This window comes from Doryrhamphus excisus, chromosome 17, assembly GCF_030265055.1.
Source record: "Doryrhamphus excisus isolate RoL2022-K1 chromosome 17, RoL_Dexc_1.0, whole genome shotgun sequence".
NCBI lineage: Eukaryota > Metazoa > Chordata > Actinopteri > Syngnathiformes > Syngnathidae > Doryrhamphus > Doryrhamphus excisus.
The window spans coordinates 11,132,514-11,155,793 of record NC_080482.1 but is presented as its reverse complement, the minus strand read 5'-3'; the positions used below and the strand labels follow the sequence as shown (position 1 = coordinate 11,155,793).

Sequence of the window (23,280 nt, the reverse complement as noted above, 5' to 3'; positions counted from 1 at the left end):
TGAGTGTGAATGGTTGTTTGTCTATATGTGCCCTGTGATTGGCTGGCAACCAGTCCAGGGTGTACCCCGATTCTCGCCTGAAGACAGCTGGGATAGGCTCCAGCACCCCCCGCAACCCTTGTGAGGAAAAGCGGTAGAAAATGAATGAATGAGTTTCTTCCCGCTTCTATTCATACATGTGTGTAAATTGTGTAATGGACTTCAATTGAACTTTGTTAAATATTCATTCATTCATTTTCTACCACTTTTTCCTCACGAGGGTCGCGAGGGGTGCTGGAGCCTATCCCAGCTGTCTTGGACAATTTGGAGTCGCCAATTAACCTAGCATGTTTTTGGAATGTGGGAGGAAACCGGAGTACCCGGAGAAAACCCACGCATGCACGGGGAGAACATGCAAACTCCACACAGAGATGGCCGAGGGTGGAATTGAACCCTGGTCTCCTAGCTGTGAGGTCTGCGCGCTAACCACTCGACCGCCGTGTCGCCCCTTTGTTAAATATTTTCCACTTAAACTAAAACATGAAAATTTGTTGACTTTTAACACTATTTTCTAATACAGGTCAGTCAAAGTTCGTGTTATAAAAAAATGACAAAAGATATGAGCTGAGTAGACACAGACATTATCAGGTCATAATATATGTTATCATACTACTATATGCATCAATCTCTGCAAAATGTACTGCAACATCCTTCCATGCACTACTGCAAAAATACTACATAACAGAGAACATGTTAGTACACTTTTTATTAATGCGACGTTTAGAAACCATGACAAATGCAATGGCATCATCAAGTTGATGTGTCCATTGTTGCCTTATGAGGATCCTTTGGTGCTTCTGATCATCTTTTCCATCAGTTTCCACTGATCAGGTGTCACCTGATATGGATGATTGACAAACATTGTTACATCACGATAAGAGAAACATTGGAGTGCAACACTTACTCTACGCAGCTCGTTAAATTCTCCCGCCATCATCACATACTCGCCGCCATCGAAGCGGACCACCTGACCACAAACACATCCATTTCCATCCAGTCTCACAGGGTCGACCCCCAGGGTCTACATCCACCAGCGGGTGCCACTCACCGCTCCAGACATCCAGCTGGCGTAGTCGCTGCACATGTACGTCGCCAGGTTTGCCACCTCGCCGGCTTTTCCCAGTCGACCCGTTGGAATCCGACTCAGCATTCCAGCTTCAAATTCTCCTGTAGGATCCAAGCGGCTGAAGGCCCCCTAAAGACACCAGCATAGGCGCTAAACATGTGACGAACACGTCAAGAACATGCCAGAACTTGTACCTTAGTTCTGATGGGTCCGGGCTGGATGATGTTGAATCTGAGTCCGTAGCGTCCCCACTCTGCTGCCAAAGACCTGACACACACCAATGTGGTCATCATGGAAACCTTCTGGTCTACAGGAAGGTTGCACTCACTTGTACAGTGCTTCCACACCCGCCTTCGCTGATGCACTCGGAACCACAAAACCGGATCCTGACTCGGCGTAGATAGTGGTGATGGCCAGGAAGGACGCACCTGATGGACAAAGATGAAGACACTGATGGACACGGGCTGACAAGTGAATGACCTAGCGGGTGTAACTAATGGTAACCGCCTACCTTTGCCTTTGTTAATGAGTCTCTTAGCGAGCTCCAGAGAAGTGAAGGCTGTTCCGTTCAGGACGATGTCTGTGATGGTCTTCCAGGCATTGGCTGATAGATTTTCCGACGGGGAAACAAAGTTTCCCGCCGCATTATTGATAATCACCTGCAGCGATTGCAACATAATATGATGTCATCGCGACCATGATAAATGAAAGTGATCTGATTTTTGGTTGTTTTCTGTGTGACTTTACGTCAGGTAAGCCTGTTAGACCTTCCATGTGGTCTACACAACGTGTTACAGCCTGAGGATCTCTGACATCAAGCTGGACCGCATGAACCTGAGGCAACAACATGACAGTCAAACAATGACATCACTGCTGTGTCTCATTCGTGCACCGCTTAAGTGTTTTAAATGCATACTCAATTACGAAGTACACAATGTGCACAGATGTGGCAGGTACCTTGTTTCCAGTTTGGCTGCTGATCTCATCAGCTGTTTGCTGCAGGACGTCCAACTTCCTGTACAGCAGAGAGTCAGTACTGGAACTTGAAAGTGGATGTGACATACATGTGACAGCTCACCTGCTAGCAATGACACACTCCGCTCCCAGGTGTGACAGGGTGGTCGTCATGGCACGGCCCAATCCTGTTCCGCCACCCGTGATGAACGCCACGCGGCCGTTGAAGCTACCGGGTGGCAGCATGGGTGTCTCTTGTGGCGGGAAAAAGCGTGACTGAGAAAGAGGGGGCTGTTGAAGAACAGCTGGCGAACTGTGGAAACATGACTGCCAAGAAAAATGATAACATTCATCAATTCAAAGTAATATGGAGACTACCCCATATTATTTGCTTGGAAAAATCCCATGCTTGTGGACCGAGTCCATTTTCCAATCCAGAACATTCTGAAAATTGAGGCACACGTGCGCCGCCGTGCGGCCACCGTAGTTTTGTGTTTTGTTTCACGAATTGGTACTACAGCTCTATCTTGTGGCCATACAGGTGAACTGCAGTTCTTCATTTATTACTTTTAAAATGTTCTTTAAGCCAATTGCTGTCGAAGTTAAAAGAAGGTATAATTAAAAGTGCAAGTACAGGTTTTAAGTAGATAAGACTTCAAACTCACCGCAAAAAATGACGTCTTGAAAAGTTTCCTTCGAAGAACTGCTGCCGCCATGTTGGCTGGTGACCTTTGGCTCAGTTTGTAGTGTGTCGTGTTTTGTCTAAGAAAACACTTTGTTAAAAAAAGAAATGATAGACTTTTTAATGAAAGTAAGTGTTTTTAAAGTAGATAGTGTGTTTTGAAAAATGAAGGCACTCGAAAGGAAAGAGTTTTACAGGAAATAAAGCGTTTTTGACCGTCTTGGCATGAAAATGAGTTTAGAAATAAAGACCCCCAAAACAAAGAACAGACAAACCACGAAGAAATCAGCCACTTGTCGATTGGTGCTTTTCGTTGTCCGATAAAGTCCAATAAGAACGACAAACAACCGAGTCTACAATACAAATTCAATTGGTCGGCCTTTTACTTTGAAATGCTTCCGGTTACCTTTGTCACTTCCGATATTTTTCCGGAAAGGACCTAAAGCACGTAGCTGCTCGATCCGACCAAGAGTTAATGACCTGATGAGTGTGAATGATATCGGATCGGTTTTACCAGACCAACTATGGAACCAAAACTGATAGTGATATTCAGCGGGAAACGGAAGTCCGGAAAAGATTACGTGACCGATGTGATCTTGGAACGGTAAACAAAAAGTAAACTATAATGATTATAATATCAACGTTATTACTATTATTAATATTGTTATCGCCGTCGGTCTCCAGTTTAGGGGCAGACGTTTGCGGCGTAGTGCGTCTATCTGCGCCCCTAAAACAACAGTACGCTCAGGTGAGCCCATGTGACGTCTGACATCACGAAGTGTTTGGGTCTTTCTCTTCAAAATAAAAGATGAGTTCCTTTGATTTAGATAAAAATAGTTACATGGTAAAATGTTATTTTCCATGTAGTTCCATAATAATTGTACATTCAAATAATGATCTATGAAAAACAAAACCTTTACTTTAAGTATTAAGCTTCTTTAACATTCAAGATTGATCAACTTAACTACTAGTAGTTAGTAATTCATTGTAATCATTGAGTATATATCAGTATTTGTTCTAAACAAGGATCTGCTCATGCAGGAACACGGTCTAGACCTGGACCAGCTGTTGGGTCCCGGCCTCTACAAGGAGCGCTATCGTGCCGATATGATTTGCTGGGGTGAAGCTCGACGACTGCAAGATCCCGGGTTCTTCTGTCATCTAGCAACCAGAGAAGCTTGGCAACCAGTTTGGGTACATCAGCGCCACCATAGCAAGCAGCGAGCTAGCTACTCACACAGGAGTGTCAATATGATCTGTGATTGGCCAGGTGGTGAGTGACGCACGGCGGCTGTCCGACTTAGAGTGGTTTAGGGCCAGGTTTCCTCAACAGACTCGATGTGTCAGAGTTGAAAGTAGCGAAGAAACCAGGAAGAGGAGGGGATGGATCTTCACCTCAGGTATGACGAGCCGAGCAAGCATGGAGCATCCACCTGATGGCTCACTTGGTGACGGGGCTGTTTTTTTTGTGCAGGTGTTGACGATGCAGAGTCTGAGTGCGGGCTGGACAGCGGGGTGCATTTTGATTGGACTATCACTAACGAAGCAGACGCCCCCTCTTTAGAGGAGCAGCTGTTGCCCATCCTGGCACTGGCGGCACAAGCTGCCAATCGATAACTTCATGATATATATAAAAAAAAAATCAAGATGACATTTGAACTTGGTGCTTTTATTTTAGAAAAAGGCGTCTTGTGATGACATCATCACAGCATAAAAACAGGTGTTTTCATCCAGAGAGGCGTGTCTCTCACCTCTAATTGGCCCCTTTAGTTTGGCAGAAAAATACAATTGGCTGTTTTCCCCGAGCCAGACAAGAAATCATCAAGCGAGCTTTTGACTACTAATCCCACTGATTAAGAGGAATGGTTGCGAGTGTTCCCTTTGAGACGCCGTTGTTCAGCACGAGTTGAGCTCCTCCATGGTCTGGTTGAGGGTGGCGTGCAACTCCATGTTGGCATTCTTGGCCGTTTCCAGAGACTCTGGAAAAAAAATAAACGTCAGTCAGAAACTGCAGTCATGTAACATGCTGAAGCCAGCCAATGGGGATGGACTGTCGCACCTTCCAGGCCGTCAATGGTTTTCTCCAGTTTGGCCACCGTACGCTCCGCGTTCTCTGCTCTGGTCTCGGCCTGCACAGGAAGGAGATGCAGAATGAACAGGAAGCTAGTGGCTGAGTAATGAGTTTGCTTTCATACCTCCTTCAGTTTACTGCTCAGTTTCCGGATCTCATCCTCGTAGCGGTCCTCCTGCTGGGAGAACTGAAAAGGCAAAAAAACCCCAAAACTTGTTGATGTACTGACCAATCATAGGCCTTGACGCTGACCCCTGACCTCCTACCTTCTCAGTCTGAGACTCCAGACTCTTTGAACTCGCGGAAAGGGTTTTCAGCTCCTCCTCCAACTCGCGACCTTTGCTGCAGACCACAAAAGAGAAGGTCAGAATGCGGCGCCCTGCGCTGCAATGCATTGTGGGGGACGGTGGCGCACCAAGCAGCAGCAGCAGGAGGAGGAGCTGAAGAAGCAGCTGAGGGTCAGAGTTCAAAAGGTCAGCTGATTGACAGCAGGTAGGAGGTCAGGGGACCCTCAGTACCTTGTCCTGAGAAGCCTGCAAGCTCTTCACCGATTGGTCCAAACTCCTCAACTGCTCCTCCAAGCTCCGAGCATTACTGTTTGCCGCATGGCAGAAAGTGGATTTGCAGGAGGTGGGTACACAGCAAGGAGGCAGCAGGAAGTGGATACGCAGGAAGGAGGAAGCTGTTTGTGCATTAAACAACCAGGAAGCGTGTGTTTGTGTGTGCATTGTAACCTTTCAGCTTGCTCTGCTCGGGTTTCAGCGCGCTCCAGATCACGCTCCCCCATCACCAACTTACGAGCCACCTGTGAATCAGACGCCACACCATGTCAGGTCATGTGATCACCAAGTGACAAAATGTGTGAGGTGCGCCAAAATGCAAACACGATACAGTGGTACCTCAGTTATTAACCCATTCCAAAGGGCCTGTCTAAAATTAAATTGTACAAAAACTATTTATCTCACAGGAAACATGTAAATCCAAATAATCCATTCCAGACACCCAAGGTATTTGGCTCCATTGTGGCTTATTTTGTAGCCAAAAAAATAAATAAATTGTGGTCTAACTGTGTTATTTAAGAACTATAGCCGGGGTAAATTGACTTCTGGTTCCGGTTTCCAGATGAGAGCAGGCTAAAAGGTACGTTATGAACACAGTGTATCAATAACACAAGACTGAGGCTATGTTCACACTGAAGGTCAATTCCATTTGTTTTTTGCTCATATGTGACCTGTATCTCATGTCAGTGTGAACAGCACAATTCGATTTTTTCCAAATGCAACGCAGACCTCATTTATATATAGAAATAAATCTAACAGGTATCTGATGCTACTGCAGTATGAACGCTCAGGTTGCATTTATCCAACCTATAAGTCATCAAAAGGCGTGTAATGCTGTGCTTACAATACAAAATAAAGATGTGTCATTTAATGAGATGATAATTTGGAAATGTGACTAAGAAGGAAATGACATGCTGTCACGCGAGTAAAACACATATAGGGTGGTCTTCTACAAGTCTGAAAAAATTTGGTCTGACCGCCTACAATGGTTCACCTGCATGAAAAAATAACCAAAAATTTCCCAAAAATGTAATACTATTTACAGTTAGCAAAAGGTTGGTGGTGACCAACTTCGAGGTCTGCATAGTCCCACATACAGTAGTCGTTTGTGTGTACACAACCACACTACAGAATGTGTACTGTCTAAAATAAACACTTTAATAGGACTATGTACCTATGTACCACTTTACTTTTTTTAAAGCAACTGAAACCCCACATGAGCAAGCACTTGGCGCTGGGGGTAAGGAAATAGTCCCTCGGGGGAAGAAACCTTAAACTAAAACCGAAAACTTACCCTGTAACATTTCCAGCAACATTGAATAATATTCAGAGGTAGCTCACAGGCCTCAAAGTTGGCCGCAACTAACTCAACAGAAAAAGGCGTTGTCGGTGATTTTAGAGTAATTCTAGGGAGCTGTGTTTTCAAAACAGAGCATCCTTTAATGCTCAGCTTTACATATCTAATTACATAGTCATTATATAGACATATAGTCATTTATGTAAGATAGCTGTGAAAAACTCTAAATCCCGTTTGTACGGCATTGTCATTTCTTGTATGTGCTTACACTTTTGTGTCAACTAGTCAATCAACTAGTTGAACATACAAATAAAGAAAATGACTTATTACTTCAACAGCTGTTGAAGAAACATAGCTTTGACTCTAGCGTGGATAAGTGGCATAGAAAATAAGTAGATAGATGGACTTCAGTTCACGAGACACAGCCTTTGGGAACCATTTCAGCAAAAACAACTATAATTTTAAAGATGATGCACAAACAGGCACAAGTTTTACGTATTTCCTTTAACTTTTGTCTACATTCATTTACATTGAATAAACCTTATGAAGGGCGGCACGGCGGTTGAGTGGTTAGCACGCAGACCTCACAGCTAGGAGACCAGGGTTCGATTCCACCCTCAGCCATCTCTGTGTGGAGTTTGCATGTTCCGGGTACTCCGGTTTCCTCCCACATTCCAAAAACATGCTAGGTTAATTGGCGACTCCAAATTGTCCATAGGTATGAATGTGAGTGTGAATGGTTGTTTGTCTATATCTGCCCTGGGATCGGCTGGCGACCAGTCCAGTCTTCGCCCGAAGACAGCTGGGATAGGCTCCAGCACCCCCGCGACCCTCGTGAGGATAAGCGGTAGAAAATGAATGAATGAAACCTCATAAAGTTGCTGCCAAGGTGGACTTCTTGCTGTCAAGAAACCGGTGTCAATGTTCAGAAAAAACTTTCAGCAGGAACTACAACTGGTCTTTGTAGACCAGTTTGGTCTCTTGCACTAGTGCTACTGCATGCTCTACATGGTCATTTGTCACCTTAATGTTCTGTTCTTGATGACTTTCACTCCTTTGAGAAAGTCATCTTGGGTGCTCCATGTTTCTGGATCATGATCCATAAAGTTGGCTGATATACCCAAGAGCTCAAAGAGCCCTCTGATATAATGTGTCACAGAGTCTTGCAGTTCACTATGCTGGATAAGCCGTGCTGCAACTTTGATGTGACTTTCCTATTTCACATTCTGTAGCTGTTTGAACATTGGGATCAAAGAAAGCCAGGCCAACTAACTGCTCTGAAACATACAAGAGGTGGAGACCTAACTTTGCCGATGTGGCCGTGGAGACATTTGCAACTGGAGGTCATTAGTCACCAATTAGAGAAATCTGGATGTTGTAGCAATATTAGTAAACAAAAACTTACTGTTATACAGTAAAAAGTTGAGTGATTAGGTGCTTCTGCATTGCACACACCCTATTCCTATGCCTAACCCTGGTCTAGGTAGATATTCCCCTGGAAATTGTTTATTCACGACAGTTACACGTGTTATGATTTGTATACACAACATGAATCTCTCTATACGGTCTATGCCGAGTCATTGTTAGCCACCACCAACTTTGAGGTCTTTTTGAAAATTTAATGGAGCCGGTTTTTCATGCAACTGACCATTTTAAGGGGGGTCAGATCATGTTTTTTCAGACTTTTGTATAATAATCCACCCTAATACCTATGATGATTCAGTTTAGTTTAATTTAAAAAAATGTTTAGATCAGGTTCCATAAAAAGTATTGTTGCATTACTTCTGTAATAAATGTATATGAACGTACTATGATGTATTATGTATTAATTGATTACAATTAGATTGTATGCCTACACGTTTGTGGCAACATGGTCATGTATGTAAAAATATAACTCGTATGTGCATGTGCGTACCTCCTCGTATTTGCGGTCGGCCTCCTCTGCGATCATCTGGGCTTGTTTGAGATCGACCTTCAGAAGTTCCATCTTCTCCTCGTCCTTCATAGCTCGAGTCTCGATCACACGAATCCCTCTGGACACACACGGCCATCGTCATAATGTCATCAAGTAAATAGACCAGCGAGCGACTACTCTGCCCGCTTGTTTTTTCATACCTCTCGCTCTCGTCGGCCACCTTCTCCAGCTTGTCCAGCTTGTCGATGGCTGTGGTCAGCTGCTCCTGGGTCTGGTCAAGGCTGTCCTCGGTCATCTGGAGACGACGACTTAGAGACGCCACTTCCGCCTCGGCCTGCCAACAAGAAGAACGAGGTCACAATGACAGCCAATCAACACACAGGTGAACGTGTGAACGTGCACCTCTTCCCGAGCCCTCTTCTCCTCCTCCAGTTGTCCTTGGAACTTCTCTGCTCGTTCTTCAGCTTCTTCAGCTTGTCCTTGAAGAACTTTGATCTTCCTCTTCACTGCCTCGATGCTGTTCACTCCTCCACTCATGGTTTCTTCTTTTAGCAAGTTACTTTGTACAAACAAGTCAAACAAGTGTGTCAGGGGGCGGCGCCTGTTGGAGAATGAACTTTGTCTGAACACAGGTGGTGACATTACATGAAGTACATTTGTATACAAATGCAATGATACCAGCAATCCGGACAACAGTACACAAATGAATAAAGACACTTCCTCTTCTCGTAAAACTTGACGGGTCCCAACAAAGAAGGAACTGGAGCAGGGTGCGGGCGGGTCCAGACGTGTTCAACCCACACATTGTTCTGATGTCACCGAACAAACATCTCACTTTTTTCCAAACATCCAAACTTGGATCGATCACCAATTGACTACGGAAGGCCATGTAGCATGTTAGCAGCAAACAGGTGACACGCACTTCTTACCTGGCCGAGTCTCCGACGTTAGCAGCTAGCAGGCTAACTACTGGTTAGCAGCTAGCAGGCGGAATGTGCGTATGACGTCTTAAGAGGACGAAAAAAAATTAAATTAGCGTCTCAGCATCTAGTTATTAAGTATGTGGCTAGGAGGGTTGTAGTTTTGGTCTCGGTGCGGTGACTGGTCCGGGTCTGGTCGGCTTCCGTATTCAACCAACTCCCAACTGGGACTCCACCTCTTCCGCGTTGTTCCTAACAGGAAGTGACGTAATACGACGACGGCCTAGTTCGAAAGTTTATTCAGCCGTTTCAGTTCTTTATTGCACGAGTTATTTCTCAAGTCTTAGATTTCTAAATTGTTATACAGCATTTATATAACTGAGACACGTAAAGTGTACACTAGTTATCTTAGATTTCTAGATCGCTATATTTCTATCGCTCAAATGTATTTATTTGTATATATCTCAATCATAATAAAGTAATGAAGATGAAAATTAAAGAGGCATGCAGCGATTATGTGATATTTTATGAAGAACTTAAAAATCATGTACACATTTCTCTTGAGAAAAAAATGTTCTATCTTGATGAAAATACATAAGACGGATCAGCTGAAAGTCACTGGAAGTTGGTGTCCACAATCGTGTCGTTACTTTGTGTCCATGTCTCCAGTTTCCCTGTTACATTTCAGCTATTTCAATAATACAGAGCAACAATTAACACCAACAAGGCCGGTCACCTCTTTTTTCTTGGACATGCATTAAACGCTGGCTTTTCTACAAAAACCAACAAACTACATTTACGTAATAAATAAATAGTGTCCATATGTAGTCACCTGTCCAAATCTCTTTGAGTGGGATTTTTACAAAGTCATTAGCTCCGCCCACTCCAGTGACACACTTCCTGTTTTATGAGCGAAACTGTTTCTGGAGCAGGAAATGACATCACGACAGCAACTTTTTCCTTGTTTAGCTGTGACATCACAGTGAAATCACCGCGACATCACAGTGATACATTAACTAGGATCTGCTCCACACTCGCTTTCTTCTGGAATGTCCTGCAGGTCTAAAAACAGAAAAAATAATGATACATTATTATAAAGGATATATAATTTTGTAATATTAGAAGTATTATAAATGATTATGATATAAATCCATATATTCATCCATCCATTTTCTATGCCTCTTATCCTCACTAGGGTCGCGGAGCCTATCCCAGCTGTCTTTGAGGCAGGGTACACCATGGGCTTGTAGGCCACCAGCCCATTGTATGGAGAATTTGGAGTCGCCAATTTACCTAACATGCATGATTTCTGGACGCATGCACAGGGAGAAAATGCAAACTTCACACAGAGATGCCCAAGCATCTCCTGACTGTGTGGCCTACATGCTAATCACTCTCCACCGTGCGGCCCTATTATATATTATTAGCATTATGTTACATTGTTATTAATACAACAATAATGACAACAACAATCATACACACAGTATGTGGTAATAATATGTTACGTCATCAGCTGACCTCTAGGGCTGTCAGAGCGAGGTGAAATCTTCACAATGTCTTCCTCATCTCTTTCCTGAACGCCGTCTAATTGGTCGACCGGGTCATGAGTGGCCAATGGAGCGAGGGGGTGTGGTTCCAACTCTCGGCTGCCCCGCCTTCTCCTTGCCTGCTCAATCAGACAACTAATGAAGTGGTTGCTAACCAAAATCTCCCTATGACAGGTACAAACATAAAAATAACGTGCACCTGTTCTCCCTTAATGGCATCACTGCGCTCTCCGTTGCTCCTCCTCCTGCTGCATGGCTCCGCCTCCTCTTTTAGAGGCTCCCCCTCCTTGAGACGCAGCCGTGTCACTTCCTCCTGAAGAAGCTCCAGCTGTCGCCGCAGCAGCGCTACATCCCCGCTTCCATCCAGGCCTGTGTCCCGTGACACGGACCGATTGAGGCGTGGGCCAGAGGCCGGGCCGGGAACAGGGGTCGTTTTGACAAAGAGTTCCAGCATGGAGTCCTGACGAATCACGGCCGCCTGGGGGCAGAGTTAACATGTCAGAGGAGGTGAACCTGCTGTGATGAGATGTTTCTGCGGTGGTCTGACCTGAAGGGCGTGAAGTTGCGTGCTCAAACTGACCAGACGCTGACAAACTTCCTGTGGAAACACACCGTTAGTGTCTGCCGTTACGCCACACTTGCATCAAAATATTTACCTCTTTTAATGTCCTTTCTTGCAGCTGGTTTCCGTTTGTGTCCTTCAAGAAAAAAAACAAAAGCTTCAACCTTTTATTCTGCATTATTTACAACAGTCCCAATAGTTATAGTTGTAAATTATATTGGATGTGATCATATACAGACATACAGTGCCTAAAATCCACATATAATAAACAAATTCTACAAAAAATTGTACTTTCATTCATAAAAACAAAACAAATTCAGTATTTTAAAATACTGTAGTAATTAAATCATAAAGAAATAAATATGACAAAAATATATACTTTTCTTAAAATATATACATTATATTTCAATTGTAATTATTAATGAAAAATGTATAAACAAGTTTATTCTGTGTAATTATACATAACATCCATCCATCCACTTTCTATACGACTTATCCTCACAAGGGTCGCAAGGCATGCTGGAGCCTATCCCAGCTGTCTTCGGGCGAGAGGGGGAGGGGTTCACCCTGGACTGGTCGCCAGCCAATCACAGGGCACATATAGACAAACAACCATTCACACTCACATTCATACCTATGAACAATTTGGAGTCGCCAATTAACAAACAATAAATTAATAAATGTAACATATATGTACAGTGGGGCAAAAAAGTAATTAGTCAGCCAACCAACTGTGCACAGTCTCCCACTTAAAAGACGAGCGGTCTCAAATTTTCATCACAGGTATATCTCAACGACAAGACAAAATCGGGAAAAAAAACAAATTAGTTGTCGAATTATGGTGGAAAGTAAGTATTTGGTCAATAAGAAAAGTTCATCTCAATACTTTGTTATATACCAATGACAGGTCAAACATTTCCTATAAGTCTTCACAAGGTTTTCACACTCTCTTGCTAGTATTTTGGCCCATTCCTCCACGCAAATCTCCTCTAGAGCAGTGATGTTTTGGGGCTGTTGCTGGGCAATACAGATATTCAACTCCCTCCAAAAATTATTCTATGGGTTTGAGGCTAGGCCACTCCAGGACTATGAAGCCACTTCTTCGTTGCCTGGGTGGTGTGTTATGGATCATTATACTGAAAGAGAGCTACTATTTCATCTTCAATGCCCTTGCTGATGGAATGATGTTTGCACTATACATGGCCCCATTCATTCTTTCCTTTACATGATCAGGCACCCCAGGTCCCTTTGCAGCAAAAAGTAACCCCCATGTAGGTATGGTGTTCTAAGATTCAACTTCAATTCTTTTTTTCTACCCCCAAACATTTATTTTGGTTTTATCTGACCATATGGCATTCTCCCAATCCTCTTCTGGATTATCCAAATGCTCTCTAGCAAACTTGAGCCTGGACATGTACTGGCTTAAGCAGGGGGACGCGTCTGGCGCTGCAGGATTTGAGCCCTTGGTTACTGATGGTCTTTGTTACTTTGGTCCCAGCTCTCTGTAGGTCATTCAGACGAGGTTCGAGGTTGTCTTTTATACTGATAATGAGTTCAATCAGGTGCTATTAATACAGGTAACAAATGGAGGACAGGAGCCTCTTAAAGAAGAAGTTACAGGTCTGTAAGAGACAGAAACCTTGCTCGTTTGTAGGTGACCAAATACTTATTTTCCACCATAATCTGTCCACTTTCTATGCCACTTATCCTCACTAGGGTGGGAGGAAACCAGAGTACTCACGGAGAAGCAGACCCAAGTATTACCGATCTAGTGACTGTGTGGCCTACATGCTAACCACCGGAACACCATGCAGACTTAATTTACCATAATTACATGTATTAAATGTAAGATGTTTGTATTTAAATTATATATTTTAGTAGAATGACAAGGGGCCGCACGGTGGTCAAGGGGTTGACCACAGCTAGGAGACCAGGGTTCAATCCCACCCTCGGGCATCTCTGTGTGGAGTTTGCATGTTCTCCCCGTGCATGCGTGGGTTTTCTCCGGGTACTCCGGTTTCCTCCCACATTCCAAAAACATGCTAGGTTAATTGGCGACTCCAAATTGTCCATAGGTATGAATGTGAGTGTGAATGGTTGTTTGTCTATATGTGCACTGTGATCGGCTGGCGACCAGTCCAGGGTGTACCCCGCCTTACGCCCGAAGACAGCTGGGATAGGCTCCAGCACCCCCCGCGACCCTCGTGAGGAAAAGCGGTAGAAAATGAATGAATGAATGAATGAGTAGAATGACAAGACTGTATGAATATTACAAAGACATTTACCTTTGAGGAGTTAATGTTCAGCTCCAAAGAACCGTTGAGTGACGCAGGTTCGCCGTCTGACAGAAAAGTATTATTTATTATTTATTCATTATTTCGACATTTATTTAAAGATAGTCCACTTACTGGTTAGCTCCTGGTTGCCGTTGGCGACAGATGCTTTAGTGATGCTGGATCCTGCCAGCAGGTGGCTCAGTTTGTCCACTGAACACAAAAAGCAGAAGTTGAACTCATCAGTTTTAAAATGACAAAAAAAAAAATCTGTACCTTCAGAAATGGCGGCCGTGAGCAGCGGCTCAGCAGGAGGAGTGTGTGTGGTGTCCGCTCGAAACAAGTTCCTGTTGACCGACCGTGACGACGTGCTGGCGTCTCCAGCTCCGCCTTTTCCTGTTGCCTCCACAAGCTCGGAGAACAAGGTGACGCGCTCCTGCAGGAGCTCCAACACCTCCCGATCCTTCTGCAAGATGTCGGCTGAGGAGTGGAGGAGTAAAAATGAAGACGATCAGGAGCAGAAAAAGATGAAGTGGACTTGTCTTACCTTTGAGTCGTCGCAGTAAAGCCTTGTCTTCTGTTTCAATCAGAGGGAATTCTTCTCTGGATGGACAACTGCACACACACACAAACACACACGCTAGTATTACTCAACACGTAGTACACTTTGTACTCCTGAAAGAAGTACTAGAGGCAGTCCACACAGTCCAGACCTGAGTGTGGCCTGCTGGATCCGGGTCATCCAGGTGCGTCGGTCATCTTTAGAGGAAGCATGCAGCTCGTACATCTCTGGAGGGGTGGAGTCACTGATCAGGTACATTCCTCGCTCCTGATTGGCTATATCTCTGACAATCAGCTTGTTGAGAGAGACCACGGGGGACTTGTCCTAACATACACACAAACACACACACGTTAGACGTGGACATGTCTCATGACATCTGAAGGTCAAGTGTAAACTTACAAAGGAGGCAAACGTGAACTTTTGGTCCTTCTCTTGAAGGAAGACCAAGATGTCCGACATCAGCAGCACCTGAACATCTACACACAAGCACAGGTCAGGACATGTGACTTTCTAAGCTCCACCCACATGTTCTACCTTTCATTCTGGAGCCTTGGACCTTCCAGAAGAGCATTCCTTCATGGAGGAGCCTCCTTCGCTGTAGCTCTCCTCCTCGGAACACGCCTCCGTCCCGGACAACTGCTTGTGCACGGGGGTCCAAACGGGCCTGGACTTCCTGCAGCCTCCTGGTTCGGTCTAGCTCCAGAACCTCCTGATCCACTGAGCTGATCAGCTCCTTGAGGAGGACCAATGCTTGGTTAAGAGCTCGCGCCTCCTCCTCGTTACCTGAGGGAGGTCACATGGTCAGATGACGGCACTTTGGGTTTGGACCTTGACGGCTAGTTTCTCGCTATCGTGTGTACATACCTTTGGTGTTGTCGAGCAGTCTCTGAAGGAGAACGGGATATTTAGTGATCCTCTGGGTGACCAGCAGGATACACTCCTGGACGCCATGGCGACGCAGCAGAGGTCCGCGACAGGCACGCTGAGCATGAGGAACAGCAAAGCAGATATGTTAGTGTAGAACTTTCAAAAACCTCGCTGGACCACAGAGGAGACTGGACAGCTTGGAGATCATGAGGAGGAGACTTAGATCTCCCTATACTATCAGCATGCCCCATCTTACGCCAATAAAGACAACAAAGACAACAACTAGCAGGTCCAAGTCCAAGTGTAGGACATGCTCACCCTGATGAACTGCTGGAGCCTTCTGTCCCGCGTTAGAACGTCTTTGTAGAGTTTTACAGCTTTGGGATGGCGACTGCAGAACTCGGAGTAAACTTTCTTCATGTCTTCTGCACACTGACCTGAAAACTACACAACACAAATGCACAACTTTTATGTCTTCTAAATTACTTTTCTACCGCTCACACACACACACAACACCTAACCAATCATTTCACCCGATTACCAGTGTGTCTATGATGTAATCACCACATCCGTGATACCTGAATTTGGATATCTGCCAATAATCGATACAATTCTCATACCAAGCTCTGTTTGCTTAAATATGCAACCGCGCCAAAAGAATATCAGAAAATGTAGCTGTCTACAGACTAGGGATTGACCGATATGGTTTTTTTTGGGGTCGATGCCGATACCAATTTTTTCACCCTCAGCCGATGGCCGATATTTGTGGCCGATACTGCTTTTGATCCCTCAATTTAAATGAAAAAATGACCATGATAACAAATATTACAGGTCACATGTTTAAACAAATATTTATTGAAATGTAAACACTGAACACAGTAGGATTCAGCTTTCTTAAACACACATTTAAACGGCATTATCAACTTTAAAAGGAATAAATATTCAACCATGTGCAAAACATTACTGTCGTAGTTTAAATTTATCCAGCATCGATGTGATGACTGCTCCTCCGCAGCGTGACGCGCACCCCTCCCCCCGCCACCACACACACACAAACACATCACACTGACACAATTTAGTACGATATATAAAAATTTCTCTCATCATTAAAGTTGGTGTTGTGCACGATAAAGACCTCTCATAAGCAGACACGGCTGCTCCAATTCCTTCTGTGCGTGCGTGCGTGGACGGAGAGAGCGCACATACATAACACGACACGCATTTAAAGTTGCATAATTGTTCATTCTTGAATATTGAATATTCTTGAAAAAAATACATCGGCGAACCCCCGCGCGTAGCGGCCGATACCGATATAAGGAAAAAAACACAAATATTGGCCGGCCGATGTATTGGTCGATCCTTGCAGTGACGCACACACAAGCTCTCAGTCTGACATGTTCAGGGCTTTACAGACAGTTGGACAACACAGACATAACAGACTAACATCACATATAACATCCAGGTTGCTACATCATCATTATTGTTGATTATATATGAGGCTGCTCTATACAGGCAGGTATGATATTGTAGCGACTAAGGTTTGTATAGAGTTGAGAGTTTGTGATGTCCGACTGTTTTGTGTGGCAGTGAAAGCATCAGGCAGAAGTTTGTGTGTGTGTTCCACAAATGAGGATGCCTGCAGTGCATTGTTATGTCCGCCGATACTCATTTGGCTATGATTGTTGCTATTCTTTTGGCTCCAACAAGCAGACAATACTAAAGCACAGATGTGGCTCATGGACCAGTAATCTCGGAATTTCCGATTTACGCTGGTATCATAACCGGATACCGACACTGGATCGGTTACATCCCTAGTCATCACCTGTCCGAATGTGTGGCATCATCACCTGTGTGAGCAGCAACTCTCCGATGTTTGGGACGATGAAGTTGGTGGAGCTTCCCTCCACGGCGCCCTGCTTCCTCTTTGCCAGAAGTTGGGACAGGAAGGCTGAGTGGTGTTCCAGCAGCTGGTCCAGACATGGGAAAATGGTGTGAACCACGCCCGCCTCCAGCATCACCTCCTCCAGCATCCCCCGCCTGTACACGCCCTCCATAATCCGCAGCGTCCGCACGTGGTGAAATTCCGTCTGAATCAGCTCTGCAGACATTTAATGATGTCATTCAAGATGGCGGTTGTGTTGAAAGTTTGTGCATGCATGTTACCGTATATGACGTCCTGTTGTTTGATCACGTCTTTATGGAGCGTCTGGAGAAACTTTGGCTCCACAACGAGACTCCAACTGTCAGCCTGAACGCTGCGGCCCTCCACCTGCAGCTCCTCTAGCAGGGGGCTCCACCACCACTCTCCTTCAACCCAGCAGTACCAAGAGAAAAAAGCATTCATTCATTTTCTACCACTTTTCCTCACGAGGGTCGCGGGGGTGCTGGAGCCTATCCCAGCTGTCTTCGGGCGAGAGGCGGGGTACACCCTGGACTGGTCGCCAGCCAATCACAGGGCACATATAGACAAACAACCATTCACACTCACATTCATACCTATGGACAATTTGGAGTCGCCAATTAACCTAGCATGTTTTTGGAATGTGGGAGGAAACCGGAGGACCCGGAGAAAACCCACGCATGCACGGGGAGAACATGCAAACTCCACACAGAGATGGCCGAGGGTGGATTTGAACCCTGGTCTCCTAGCTATGAGGTCTGCACGCTAACCACTCGACCGCCGTGCCGCCCGAGAAAAAAGCATGAGAACACCAAATACATCATGAAAATAAATAAAGGCGGTAACATACCGTCGTCAGTGAGAGACTCCATGGACAATGTCCTGCTCCTGAAGTTCAGAGACTCGGTGGACTGAGACAGAATCCTCCTTAGACCCACATGTTCCTCACTGACTCTGGACGCAGACAGACAGGAAGTGTTGATGTCATCTGAGGACCAATGAGCGTGCTCCTCACACTCACCCAGCAATGTTATTGGTGGAGACGCTCTTGCCAAGCGACAGGCCCGAACGAACGCGCCGTGAGCCGAGCAGAGACTGTCGGAGGCTGTCTGACGGGTAGATAGCCGAGCTGGGGCGCTCCTTAATAATTGGGGCTGAAGAGTGATGCAAGTTGATATCAACAACCACAAATAGCATCCAGACGACAACTTCTGACTCGTTCACTCACTCTTTGCCCGTAGAGCCACATTCTGAAGGGCAGAACTGTTCCTCGCCATCGCCAACTTCTGTTGCTGGGACACACACAGACACACACGCACATCCACATTGTGTCCGTCTTTACACACTAAGTACACACTCAGAACTACTACATGTATTACTCATAGTACACATACTACTGTATTAGTAGTCATGGCTACTGCATTTATTAGTCATCGCAAATATGCTATTATTAGTGTTAGTATATTGTAATATTGTTAATTGTTTTAGTGCTAATATTATATTATTCATTCATTCATTTTCTACCGCTTCTCCTCAGAAGGATCACGGCCGTGCAGGAGCCTATCCCAGCTGTCTTCGGGCAAGAGGCGGGGTACACCCTGGACTGGTGGCCAGCCAATCACAGGACACATATAGACAAACAACCATTCACACTCACATTCATACCTATGGACAATTTGGAGTCGCCAATTAACCTAGCATGTTTTTGGAATGTGGGAGGAAACCGTAGTACCCGGAGAAAATCCGTGCATGCACGGAGAGAACATGCAAACTCCACACGGAGATGCCCAAGGGTGGAATCGAACTTAGGTCTCCTAGCTGTATGGCCTGTGCGTTATCCACTTCCTCCCCGTGCAGCCATATTATATTATTGTTAATTGAAATATTACATCAGCAGTGGCAATGCTACATTATCATTGGGTTGCAACTATTTTAATAAGATTGCATGAATGGACTTTTCCCTCCCCAAAATCATCGAGAGTGAGGAAGGCAGGCTTTGCATTTGGCATCGGCTCGTCTTGGCGTGCCTTGTTTGATGGTCAAGTTGTGAAGCACGTAGCAAGATGAGTATGTAGTTTAGATGTAGTTTTACTGTTCTACCACTAGGTTTTGTGTGTACGCATGTGTACACGGATGGTAAGAGTTGTGCATAAATGTATGCATTTTCCTATGCACAAGTGGATAAATCACATATACTTATAGGTTATAGGGCATGATACTGGGCCTGATACCAGACAAACCATGTGATGATCTTATTATCACATACTATATAATCATGAGCTTATTATCGCGTACTATTTGTTCAGTTTATTACATGTATTATATCTAAACAGTGTAAACTGTGTGTTCACGCTTGTGCGTTCTTCTCTGATTGGTTGTTTCACGGGCACGATACCAGAGCAGTGCGCTCTGAGTGGACAGCTACGGGGGCTGATACTGGACATGGTTAAACTCTATATTTTATCAGTATCACTGCCCTGGGCTTTGACACAGTATCATTTCGGCCTTTTCCCGTATCATTCATGGGCGGTTTATAGGGTACAGGGCCAATTAATACTGTAGTATGTGATAATTAGTGTTCTTATGCACACTCTACGCACACATCTCTGCAATAGTTTGCTTCATAAGATGTAAGAAAGAGGCAAACATGTCGATTGCTCTTTTCCAAAGAAAAATCTTATTTTGCCAGAAACACAAAGATAATAGGTCTGTTTTCAAGGAAATTAATAGTCACATCTGAAAGGTTGAAATCAGGATATTTACATACGAGCTATGTACTATAGCCGGTGTTAGTATGACATACTTTTGTTAGCGGTATTATCATTGTTATTGCCTATGACTTATAAAGTATTATTATTAGTGCCAACATTACAATATTGTTAGTGATAATAAGACTTGCACGCATTCATTTGCACGCAAAGGAGCTTGACAAGCAGGCAAGAAGAGATGTACAATCTTAGCAATCGTGCACTAACATGACTTTTGTTGTTGAAATCAAGTTACCTTCTGCTTCATCTTGGCACAGCTAGCCAGACTGTCTCTGCAGCGGTTGTGAATGGTGACGTTACATGCTGACACAGCAAATCAATCAGTCAATCAGACAGTAAATGACTTTATTGATGACATGCACGTGTGTCTGTATGTGTTTGTGTGTTACCGGGGCAGCTGAGCGCCTCCTTGGCGGTGATGCTTCTGTTGCATGCGGAACACAAGGTGGTGGAGGAGACGGTGAGGGAGGTGAAGAGATGACCTTTACTGGAACGGGCCTCCTTCTCCCGCTCCTTCTGGCGCTCTTTCTCTTTGTTCTGATCACAAACCAACACGTATTGTTACTACAATCAACAGTTATTATTACTACTGATAAACAAGCAACAATTGTTATTGCATGTGTCAGTTTGCAGTCAGAAATGTCCTACTCTACGTGTGACTGCTGTAGGATTCAGCTGCAGAAACATCCCCTTCTCTCTTCAAGTACCATTGTCCACTCGCTATAAAAAGCTAAATACATAGAAGCATGAGCCAAGGAGAAAGGCAACCGTTATAAAACCCCATAAAAAATCCACATAGCCTGCCCTCACCCCCCACATGACCATTTACGCTTTTAATATCACGCATATATAAATGATTACCTACTTATGGTGAATAAAATGGGTTTTCTGAAAGAAAAAAATAAACACAAAGGCCTATTTTTGGAGAGAAACAGCAAAAAAGGGCGGTGATTTCTCACAATTAGCAGCATTGTGAATGCTGAATGGTGAATATGAGAATAGCCACTGTATCACTACTCTAGCACTAAAAGTCACTGAACAAGCAGCTTCATTTATCCATGAGCGAAGATATGTACAAAAGTTTTGAGACGAGGGCTGTAAAAACTTGAAAAAAATGCGAAAAGCAATTCAGTATTCTAAGTGAAATATACTTGAGCGGAAAAAAAACACCCTGCTTATCGGCTGTGTCTTATTAGCATTTCTATCCTTGCATTATCACTTTTGTTTTGTTTTTAAAATGTTTACAAAGTGCCATGGCCTGCCAGGAAACTTAGATTTAGATACTCTTACCACCCACGTCTATACAAGAACATCCATGGACATGTTATTTGTTTGGACATGAAGACACCTTCTGCTCTACAAAGTGAGGGACAGGAAAAGTGTGTACTATAACAACCATACATTTTCTATGCCGTTTATCCTCACTATGGAGTATGCTGGAGCCTAGCCCAGCTGAATTTCGACAAGAAGCAGGGTACACGCTAGACTGGTCGGTTAGAATAACAGTCTAATGTAATACTTGTGCGTGTAGTGATACACGCTATACTTTTTGCTCCCATATTTAATGAGCTCAAAAATGTAAAGTTTGTATAATTTGTCCACCTCAAATGTGTGGTCTCAAGGTGCTGATTAGACAGCATGGTTATTGCACGGATGTGCCTGAGGCTGGCCATAATAAAAGGCCACTTGAAAATGTGCATAATAGAAAAAATAGATGTGTGTTGAATACCCCTGTATAATAGTTGTGTGCAGTGAGGTATAATAGTTGTTTTTAATCATGTCAGACTTAGTGAAAAGGCAAAAGAGTTAAGATCAGATGACATGAGTCATGAGACCAAGAGCTTTTCAAGCGTCTTCATCACTCAAGTCCCCAAGACAGAACCACAACCACCAGCAGTCCAGGGGCTGAGACAACAGCTTTTTGGCCCATTTAGTCTGAGCAAGAACTCTATTATGTTCCATGGAAATACTCGGAAACATGTAAGAAAATGACATGTAAATGATGTATATTACTGTATTATACGGGGCAAAGTCCACACCACTGCAGTAATTAGGGGGCGTGGCTAAAGTGAGCAAACAGGACAGCTTGTCAACAGAGACGAGGGCTGTTGACATGGCAACAATTAATAACAAGAAATACTATCAAAATGAACTAATTGGTCTGATTGATTCATGCACTTTTATATCTCAGATGGTGCTCACATTCTGCAGTATCTGCGCACGCGCTATAAACTATTTGACTATTCTTAACATCCAATGCTTATTTTTCAACTTTTTTCCGGTCAAATGTTACATTTCCAATACAGTTGGAGACTTCCTGGTTGAAACACGCGCACACACGTGCGCGCGCACAAGGCTACCCCTCCCCCACTCGTTTCCTCCTGCAGGACAAAGCGGCCACGCTGCTTGTAACGGACAAGCTCACCGAAACACACGCAAAATGGATGTGTGCGGTTACAAAGTCAACACACACACACACGTTTACACTCACACACACACAACGCGCACGCTCGTACCGGTGAGAGAAATGTGAGAGAAATGTGAAGTTTTTCAAACCTAAAAATAGAAAAAACGTTTAAATTTCCGGTGTTTTTATTCTCTTTGCACACGCGCAAACTGTTCTCATTTCAACAACCAACAGTTATTGGCCTGATAAGTAATCAATACAAGCAATAAAAGCTCAAAGTAAGGCTCAATAACGGAAGAAGCGGTCCAGATGTGTCCGCGCTAACAAAAAGAGAAAAAAAGCGGAACCGACGGGGAAAAGCTCAAAGTGAGATCAACGCTCAATTAAAGCTGCCTAATCGTGTTTGGACCGTCAATCATCTACAATCGATCATCGATAATCGATCATCAATGATTGTAGCAGAGAGGAAGCGAGCGCGTGCCCCTTTCTTTCTTGTTTGGGATGAGCTCACCTTTACGTTCATGTCTTTCATCTTGTCCGCCTTCCTTCCCTCCAACAGCCGGGACATCCCGTCCGTCCGTCCAAGGGGACCAATCAATCACCGATCACTGATCGATATCTGCCGGAATCAGCCAAGGTTTTGGGTCCCGGTCCAGAAACAGTCTGCGGTCTGAACGCAGGGGCGTAGCTTGACTGGGACTGACAGCTGGTGTCTACACTTGTGTCCAATCAGAGCTCAACGCACTGTTGTCGCTGTCAACCAATCCCTTAGCCGGTCGTATAAGTAGTCCCGCCCAGGACACGCCAGACGGGTTCGATTTCAATATCGGGACGAGCCGAAACCTGGAGGTAGACTTCATCGCCATGGCAGCGTGTCATTTGATCACGTG

General features: G+C 44.5%; 3 protein-coding genes across 14 annotated transcripts; all 3 read right to left on the bottom strand.

The window, feature by feature from the left end:
• Nucleotides 1-730: 730 nt before the first annotated feature.
• decr1 (2,4-dienoyl CoA reductase 1, mitochondrial) lies at nt 731-4,351 on the bottom strand. 8 transcript variants are annotated; one of them, XM_058052928.1, is made up of 11 exons: nt 4,137-4,351; nt 2,725-2,821; nt 2,184-2,386; nt 2,063-2,120; nt 1,853-1,939; nt 1,617-1,764; nt 1,434-1,533; nt 1,300-1,372; nt 1,088-1,234; nt 944-1,006; nt 731-877 (listed from the first exon to the last, which is right to left on the bottom strand). In XM_058052928.1, the coding sequence occupies exons 1-11, from the start codon at nt 4,322-4,324 to the stop codon at nt 815-817; spliced, it is 1,227 nt and encodes a 408-aa protein (XP_057908911.1). In that variant the 5' UTR covers nt 4,325-4,351; the 3' UTR covers nt 731-814. The 8 variants fall into 8 exon arrangements, with proteins under 8 accessions (XP_057908911.1, XP_057908913.1, XP_057908915.1 ...); XM_058052930.1 differs by having other exon boundaries at nt 2,725-2,832; nt 4,137-4,232; XM_058052932.1 differs by having other exon boundaries at nt 2,725-2,832; nt 3,979-4,200.
• A 38-nt stretch (nt 4,352-4,389) lies between these two features.
• LOC131105133 (tropomyosin alpha-4 chain-like) lies at nt 4,390-9,751 on the bottom strand. 5 transcript variants are annotated; one of them, XM_058052946.1, is made up of 9 exons: nt 9,507-9,751; nt 8,987-9,185; nt 8,785-8,918; nt 8,585-8,702; nt 5,547-5,617; nt 5,079-5,154; nt 4,937-4,999; nt 4,801-4,870; nt 4,390-4,720 (listed from the first exon to the last, which is right to left on the bottom strand). In XM_058052946.1, the coding sequence occupies exons 2-9, from the start codon at nt 9,119-9,121 to the stop codon at nt 4,638-4,640; spliced, it is 750 nt and encodes a 249-aa protein (XP_057908929.1). In that variant the 5' UTR covers nt 9,122-9,185; nt 9,507-9,751; the 3' UTR covers nt 4,390-4,637. The 5 variants fall into 5 exon arrangements, with proteins under 5 accessions (XP_057908929.1, XP_057908931.1, XP_057908928.1 ...); XM_058052948.1 differs by having other exon boundaries at nt 8,987-9,143; XM_058052945.1 differs by lacking the exon at nt 5,079-5,154 and adding an exon at nt 5,331-5,406 and having other exon boundaries at nt 9,514-9,751.
• An 81-nt stretch (nt 9,752-9,832) lies between these two features.
• Nucleotides 9,833-23,264, bottom strand: LOC131105128 (rho guanine nucleotide exchange factor 2-like). Its single transcript, XM_058052927.1, has 22 exons — nt 22,902-23,264; nt 20,373-20,520; nt 20,219-20,286; nt 18,444-18,507; nt 18,237-18,369; nt 18,066-18,169; nt 17,479-17,622; nt 17,163-17,413; nt 15,634-15,759; nt 15,313-15,430; nt 14,983-15,231; nt 14,848-14,924; nt 14,600-14,772; nt 14,434-14,501; nt 14,163-14,366; nt 14,022-14,099; nt 13,899-13,954; nt 11,708-11,749; nt 11,599-11,649; nt 11,251-11,529; nt 11,023-11,170; nt 9,833-10,566 (listed from the first exon to the last, which is right to left on the bottom strand). Exons 1-22 carry the CDS (start codon nt 22,956-22,958, stop codon nt 10,517-10,519), a joined length of 2,688 nt encoding a protein of 895 aa, XP_057908910.1. The 5' UTR covers nt 22,959-23,264; the 3' UTR covers nt 9,833-10,516.
• Between the last annotated feature and the right edge of the window lie 16 nt (nt 23,265-23,280).